The sequence below is a fragment of the Lolium perenne genome, chromosome 4, assembly GCF_019359855.2.
Source record: "Lolium perenne isolate Kyuss_39 chromosome 4, Kyuss_2.0, whole genome shotgun sequence".
Lineage (NCBI taxonomy): Eukaryota > Viridiplantae > Streptophyta > Magnoliopsida > Poales > Poaceae > Lolium > Lolium perenne.
Window position 1 is genome coordinate 3,578,616 of NC_067247.2, and position 8,681 is coordinate 3,587,296.

At 48.0% G+C, this 8,681-nt stretch overlaps 1 protein-coding gene across 1 annotated transcript; it reads left to right on the top strand.

The window, feature by feature from the left end:
- The first annotated feature begins 4,142 nt into the window (after nt 1–4,142).
- On the top strand, nt 4,143–7,452 carry LOC127349373 (uncharacterized). Its single transcript, XM_051375111.2, has 2 exons — nt 4,143–4,334; nt 6,187–7,452. The coding sequence occupies exon 2, from the start codon at nt 6,193–6,195 to the stop codon at nt 7,246–7,248; it is 1,056 nt and encodes a 351-aa protein (XP_051231071.1). The 5' UTR covers nt 4,143–4,334; nt 6,187–6,192; the 3' UTR covers nt 7,249–7,452.
- The last annotated feature ends 1,229 nt before the right edge of the window (nt 7,453–8,681 follow it).

The following is an 8,681-nucleotide window of genomic DNA, read 5'->3' on the forward strand; positions in this document are numbered from 1 at the left end:
CTTGTGTGTGGCATATTTCTCTACTTCACTGTCTGTAATTACCTCTCTGATGGTCAATGGAATGTTAACCACTCATGTTTCCTCTACATTATGGTGGTTCTCAAACACGTTTGGTAGAAAAAGAATGCTTTGAATATTTTTTATTATTTACAGTCCCTCTGTATGTTTATTCAGATTCTCCCAAAGTGTTGAGGTACCATTTAAGATTATTCGAGTCATTCTATATATCATATGCATTTCCCCTTATCTTCTTTGGTTATTTTTATTTGGTCTCATTTTATATGGTCGCTTGAAACATGTTTTTACAATCTAAATGTTATTTGTTTATAAGAAACAAAATATTAAGCCAGATATAGATATTTGCTTTTGTACTTCGTTCTGGAAAGCCATGCCTTATTCATGTGTTGTTCTTTTCCACTCCACGTTTTCTTATATGCTTCAACTTCATGAGATAATGACTTCGAACTGGGTAATTCAAATTTACATATATTATGATTTTTTCACCTGATTTTTACTGTTGTTATACAAGATGTGAAATTCACGGGGTCGTGCGCCAAGGCGCACATCTAAATCTAGTACACTTTAATACCTGCTTGCCGAACGAGGCCTGAGGGAGACGAGGCGAGAGAGGAAAGGGGTATTTGCTGTGCTCCCGTCAGTCGGTGTCTTTTGGCTGCATGCGTCACTACTTTCGGGCTGCGTCCATCGAACGTCCGCGAGACGTGAGCACTTTGTAAGACAGTAGAGTGCCCATGCAAGAATTAGATTTTGGGATTAGACATAGCAAATTTAACAAAGTCCTAAGAGGCCAGCACAAATGGTAATATCCCATTCTACAGTGGGAACCCCTATCTATTCGCCCGTATCAATGTAGAAACCATCTTCGGGCAGGGCAAATTCCTCTGTAAAAGATTACATCGACGAAACAAGGTTGAGTACAAAGGTACTTCGCAAGACCTAGATAACCTAATAAATATATAATAAGGCAGAAGGTTTGGCGGCCGGCTCGGCGGCGATGATCCGCCGGACCAGGGAGATGTCCTAAATCGAATGGCGGCGACGCGGAGACCTTGGGCTGCCGGAAACCTCGTCGGCGACTAGCCCAAGTGGAGGCTCATGTCGGCGCACATCGGCAGCGCACTACGGAGAACAAGGTGGTGAGGGAAAGAGACCAGGAGGTCCGTACACTTACCTTGGAGATGAGAGAAGAGATCGTATGGGGCAGAGATGGCCAGAGACGACGACTCTATCGAAGAATCATGGAGGCCGGAGTTGCGGAAGACGAGGTCGATATCAACGATTCTAGGTGCCCCCCTTCGATCCCTTTGGCGGGGATGAAGTGAACGACGTGGCGGAGCTCCGATGGTTAATGTCTGGACTCAGGGGAACTCGTGGAGGCGGCACCACGTGACGGTCGTGACGGCGGTTTCGGGAGCTCGCGGAGAGCGTCGCAGAGTGGGAGAGGATAGAGGAGGACGGGGCCAACCTTATCCTCTCGTCCAAGACAGCGGCATTGACGTGTAGCTCGGCGATGGGAGGTTCACCGCGCTGTGCTTTCACAGGAGGTGGAAGAAAAACCTGACATGTGAGGGCCACGTGTCAGGATTTTATCTGTTTCCTTTCGTTTTCTGTTTTCAAATTTTTGCTACTGTTTTGAGCCTTCCGGAACTACTAAGGAAGCTCCACACATTTTTGTTTGAAAATTTTGAAAACCATTTTGAGAGCATTTAAAATAGGGGAGAAAATATCGAAAGTTTTTGGAGTTTTTTAATTTCCCTCATTTTTAGTTTTACAAAATATGCCATGCAATACTCATGATGCACATTTCAACTCCAAATTAGGCTTAACTAATACTAGCGATGTTACAGCCCAGCTACGCACTGCTGCACGCCGTATCTATGTGTGGCAAGTGCTAAGAGCATCTCCACCGGCACCCCCAATACGGTGTCCGGTAACCCCTGTAGATGGCCTCTATTGGGGGCGTCTGGACACTTGTCCGGCGTATTGGGGCCGGCTGCCCCCAGCGGCGCTCCCCATAGAATTTTTTCAAAAAAAAATTAAACACACGAATCTAAATGAAACCGGCCAAATTTCATTCAAATTTAGGATATATTACAAGATTTGAAAGAAATTTAATAATAAACCTAAACCTAGATCTAATACATGTCGTAGAAGATGCTCCAGTCGACCTCAATGCCGTCGCCACCGTCGTCGGAGGAGGAATTCACTGTGATGATGCCGTAATCCTCCGCCAACCATTCCTACGCCCAATCGATAGTCGAAGGCTGCATCGTTGCGACGGGTCCTTGAGGTCGCGTAGCGATGACGAAACGTGGTAATCGGTGGGCACCACCTCATGTTCCTTCCTCAGCGCGCCGATGCCCACGCCGCCCCGCGGTGGCGAGCAACTATCCCGCTTGACGCGCTGGAAGGAAAGCCGGCCACGTGGTGGCGAGTGCCTCTCCTGTTTGGGAACGAGGCGGGACGCCGTGGCATGCGACGTCGACGGACGCGAAGATGAGCATGGCGGCGAGTGCCTCTCCTGTTTGGGGATGAGGAGGGGCACCACAGTGCGCGATGGCGACGTGCGCGGCGGCAGGTGCCTCTCCGTCTTGGGGACGAGGAGCGGCTCCACGAGGCGCGACGAAGACGAGCGTGATGAAGATGAATGTTATGCCGGTGTGTGCGGCGGGCCGGAGCGCAGCGATCCCTTGTTGTAGGCCTGGAGGACGCCCTCGATGGTGCGACCCATCCCCAAGCCCTCCGCTCAACGCGGTTGATGATAGGGGCCGACGTAGCATGCCACATCTTTCGCGCGCTCCTCGGTGAAGATCGCTGGCTAGAGCTTGCTGTTGGCGGCGAACGAAGGATCGGCCCTCTCCTCCTCCGAGAGGGCGTCGCGGCGCTGGTAGATCAGCGCCTCCAGACGCGCGCCGGTGGGAACCAGTGGCATGGCCAGCCCTCCCGCGCTGATGTTCCAGCCGGTCAGGAGCCATGTGTTCGGTGGCACGTGTAGGCCGAGCTCCGTGAATTGGTGGTACGAGTAGGCCCATGATGTGCCGCTGATGGGGTTGACCCGCCTGTTGGTATCCTATGTGGTGGCGTTGTACGGCACTCCCAAACTAGCCCCGATGTACGGGGGCCAGCGTGCGTGTGCCGAATAGTTTATTGGGCCGCGCCGGACAACAGTAGGCTATTGGGTCCACGGCTGGATGCCAATTTTTTTTTCCGGAGCGTAATACGCCTGTTGTGAGGGTATAAGGGCATCCTCAGCGGCCCGATCCATTTCAGACACAAAATGTGTCTTTTTTGTCCGTTTGAGTCGGGCCATGGACAGAAATGTGCATGTGTCCTCCCCTTGTCCGTTTGAGACCTAGAGGTGCTGCCCAATTTTTTTTTTTAAATGGACAGCAACTGCTCGCGGTCGGCATTCGAGCTCCAGCTCGCGGTCGCGCCGCCGAAGAGGGACCGAAGCCGGAGGTTGTCGCGAACGGCTTGGGCTTGGGCTTGGGCTTGGGCTTGGGCGACCTGAGGCTCTAGACGGCCGCTCGCGGAAGAACGCAGCACAACGCTCGCGGAAGAGCCGGAGAAGAGCCCGAGGCGGCCGCTCGCGGAAGAATGCAGCAGCTAGTAGTACTATGTCCGCAGGCTTTTGGCCAGTAAACTAGTGCCCGCTGGAGATGCCAAAAACCTCCACGGATCGATCTCTAATTTGGTATTGGATCAACTAGTACTAGATCAACAACTACACAGCTCATCTCAAAAAAAACAACTACACAGCTAGCCTGCAGCGCGGCCAAGGAGCACGGTCGCACGGACCTGTCCGGCTCGACCAAATTTTTTTTTTTTTTTTGAGAATGTCCGGCTCGACCAAATTTAGCGTGGGAATAGGCCCCGCGCGGACAGTCTGTTTGTTTAGGTTGGACCGCTGAGTTGGATATTTTGTGTCCTCCTGTCTGTTCAAATTGAAAAATAAAATGGATCAGGCCGCTGGAGATGGAATGCTGTTAAGATTCAACAGACGCCTCTACGGAACCGACTTGAAGCAAACCGTCATTAGCAACTGTCATTAGTTTAGGCACATGTTAATTATGTCCAAAGCGTAAGTACGGACGACGCCTTCTCGAATGCCAAGAGGCATCTCTTTGTAACAGGCGCCTCTACAAGGCGTCCTAAACTCATGTATAAATAGGGCTTTGCTCACAAGCAATAGATCACAAGTTTTACTCTCAATCTAGATTGAGTTCTAACACGTTATCAGCCACGCTAGATTCTACCAAGAGAGCAATCACCGGAAAGAAATCACCGGAGAAGAAGAAAGGAAAGAACATAAGGTAAAAATGGCAAGAAACCTGCCCGCGATTGCATCCGCCTTGGCTCGTTTCCTCCAGATGGAGACTCGTCGCCGCCCCAGGTTCGTACGACGCCGGCAGACAAGATTCCGCCGCTTCCGCGCGATCGGTTTCCGTCGCCACCGCCGCGGGACTGGTTTCCGCCGCCACAGCCACGGCCGTGGCCTCCGCCACCGCTCTGGACTTGGTGGTCGTCGTCGCCCCTTCCACTGGAACCGCCGTCGTCATGGCGGTCGTCGTCACGGCAACCGCCGCCAGGCGCCTCGCACTGGACGCGCTGCCCAGGCAATGAACGCCCAAGGCACTCAGGCTGCCCCAGCGGCAGCACCCAGCCCCCACCCGCTCCTCTGCAACCGGTGTTCCACATACCTCCGATGGACTGGCTCCTCGGCAGGCCGGCGGCTCCGTTCCTCGGCGAGGAGGACGACTTCGACGCCGCCCTGGTGCCACCACCACTGGGGATCTTCCTCGACAACGGCATGGACGCCGGTGTGGCCTTTTGCCCGGAGCACGGGTACGGGCCTTGCCCTGCCCGCAGGGGCATCGCCTTTTGCCCAATGCAGGGCTACGGCGCGAGTCCCCCACCGCTGGCCGCCATCTTCGATCCGCCGTCCGCCGAACTCGAGGAGTACGAGTTCCTGCCGGGGTTGGGTCCAGACGCATACATGGACCTGCCAACGCCGACGCCGGCGCTAAGCGACGAGGACCCGGAGCACTTCATGCCGCCGGGATACAATCCAGCCCCTGAACTGGATTCGCCGCCACTGGACGAGGAAGCCGGCGCACCCCTCGCTGCCGCGCCATTGGCCTTCGACCTCAACGTCGAGCCCGAGGACGAGGAGACCCGCGCTCTCGTCGCTGCTGCGTCATTTGCCTTGGACCTCAAAGCCGAAGTCGAGCCCAAGGACGCGGAGACCGGCGCTCAGGCACTGCTGCCGGCTGGGCCAGCAACGCCGCCACCCGAAGCTCGCCGCTTCCTGCGCCGATTCGCCGTGGCCATGGCCTCCCGCCAGCCCGGCTTCCTCTGCGCCGATTCTCCTTATCCGAACGTCCTTTCTAGATTGTCTTTTCTAGGCCGGTTCCATTTAATCGTTGTTGGCTTATGGATACCAGCCAATATATTTGTTTAATATCTGTATGCATTAGCACTAGCAAAGTGATTGACTAACACTAGTACTAGTACTTCTCATGTTTTAGACTTTTTACTGATGTTGTAAACCACACTGTGTCTATAGAAGATTATATGTTCAATGTGTTTGCATTTTGCAATCCCTATAACATATATATATATGGTACAATAATATTATTTTGCAAGTGAGATTAATTTTCTTGCAAAATTAACTATTAATTCATCATCGATTAAGTCCATAAATGCTTAAATATAGCATCAAATTGACTTAAATCAAATAGAATTAATATACAAAATTAAAGTGACTACCTCAAATTTATATATGGGATCACAAGGTAATGTGGTATCTACTGCGATAATAAGCAGATTATCCACAATTATTGTGAGGTCTACATTTTGTCAAAATTGACATTATGACTACCTTCAACGTGCTCTCCCATATATTTAAATCAAATCATAATATAAGGTACTAAGATCAAAGGTATCTACTGATTTTGGTCAGATTATGCTTCTTAGTACTGAGAGATGTACTCCATGAAAATGGTGATTATCTACAACGTGTTATGACAGATAATTTGGGGTCCACACTAAAACTCAAGGATTCACTTGAGTTCAGCAATTTTGCAAATTTTATTACGACATAACCATGATGATTTTAATTTACATACAAGTAAATTTACAAATCCTTGGTTCTCATTCATGTAGGACAAAATGACCGTCAAAGAATTTGAAGAGCTTGCGCTCGACGGAAATAATTATCCTACATGGGCTATGGATGTTAAAATTAGTCTTTCATCCCGTGGAATTGCAGCTGCACTCATACCACCTGAGGATCCCCTTCCACAGGGAGTTGCACAATTAACTGAGCCACAAAAATATGGTGCTTTATACGTCATAAGAAACCATATTCACCCAGATCTGAAATCTGAATATTTGATGGAGGAATCTCCAAGCAATATGTGGCAAGCACTCAAAACCAGATATGAACAGCAAAAGGCAGTTATACTGCCTGAAGCTACTCATGAGTGGACCCATTTAAGACTCCAAGACTTCAAATCCATCGGAGCTTATAATCACGAGGTTCACAAGATTTGTTCAAAGTTGCGCTTTTGCGAGAAGGAACCTTCAGAAGAGGAGAAGATAGAAAAGACTCTATCAACTATGCTCCCAGCTGATAGGATCCTACAGCAACAATATCGTGCAAGGAATTACCAAGTTTATTCTGAACTTATACATGTTCTCCTTCAGGCAGAAAAACATGATGAACTTCTTTTAAAGAATAGTCATCAACGCCCGGTTGGGGCTGCCCCTCTACCTGAGGTACATGCAAATTTTCAGAAAAACAATAAGTTCAATGGCTCTTTCAAAGGTCGTAACAAGAACTTTAAGGGTAATTACAACCGCAACCGCAAGAACAAGCCACATAATTCAGACAAGGGAAAAGGCATAGCAAAGAACAAGTTTGATAAAACTAATCTTTGCCAGAAATGTGGATGCTACAAGCATGTCACCAAAAAATGCCGCACCCCAAAACATCTGGTAAACCTCTACCTGCAATCCATGGGACGTAACAGACCTGCCCAAGGAGCAAGATATGAAGCACACTTCAATCTTCAACCCGAAAACAACATGGAAGTTGGATGTTCGCGAGATGTTCAAGGAGCACCAAGCAACACCGAGGAATTGCATGTACCACGGGACTCCATGGACAAGGAGAATATGATGATCGAATACGCCTCCAACGACGTGTTCGGAGACTTTGACTAGTCAATCAACTCCACTATATAGAATATTTGTTTACGTTCATTTGATTGTTGTAATAAGAACATAGTATTATTGTTGTTGTCATCACCGTATATTGTAAAGCACAATATATATTGTATCAGCACTTTGATATCAATAAAGTTGTATATATTCTATATATCCAATAAGTCTTTTCATTGATGAAAATTCTACATTTCAATATATAGATTTCTACGGGAGTCAATCCAAATGGAGGAGAAAATGTGCCTGTGGATAGTGGTACCACAAACTCTATACTTAGGGAAATAAAGTATTTCCAAACTCTTACAAAGATGAATGGAGATATTTTAACAATCGCTGGATGCGATGCGGTAATTGTTGGCACAGGACGCGCCATATTTACCCTCCCTATGGGTACACAAATTATAATTGAGGATGCTTTATTGTATCCTGATTCAACTCGTACCCTCATAGGATATAGAGATATTCGTAAAAATGGTTTTCACATTGAAACCCATGAAGACAACAATGAGGAGTATCTCCTCTTTACCAAAGACAACGGATATGGCAAACAAATATTTGAGAAAATTCCCTCTTTATCATCAGGATTGTACTACACATACATCAAACCCGTAGCACACGTTGCGTATAAGGTAATTTTTCAGAATGCCAACGCATTTCAAACCTGGCATGATCGCCTAGGTCATCCCGGTATTGGGATGATGAGGAAAATTATCGGCAATTCCAATGGTCATGACTTAAATGAAGCAAAATTTCCACAATCTTCGGATTTTGTGTGCACTACGTGTGCTACCGGGAAACTCATTTTACGACCCTCTTATCTTAAAATTCAAGCGGAACCACTCCAATTCCTTGAACGGATTCAAGGTGATATTTGTGGTCCTATCCAACCATTATCTGGACCTTTTAGGTATTTCATGGTCCTAATTGATGCATCTACACGATGGTCTCATGTGTGTCTATTATCCACACGAAACCATGCATTTGCCAAAATAATGAGACAAATTATTAAATTACAAGCTCATTATCCTGAGAATCGAATTAAATCAATTCGAATGGACAACGCTGCTGAATTTTCCTCGCGTGCCTTCAATGATTATTGCATGGCACTAGGAATTGAGGTTCAACACTCGGTCCCATATGTCCACACACAAAATGGATTGGCCGAATCCCTAATTAAGAGAATTAAGCTCATTGCACGACCATTATTAATGAATTGCAAATTACCAACTTCATGTTGGGGTCACGCAGTTTTACACGCTGCTGACTTAATTCAATTGCGACCAACTGCATATCACAGCACTTCCCCTCTGCAATTAGTACGTGGAAATCTACCAAATATTTCCCATCTGCGTAATTTCGGATGCGCCACATATGTGCCCATCTCACCACCGCAGCGTACATCCATGGGCCCACATAGGAAGTTGGGGATCTAT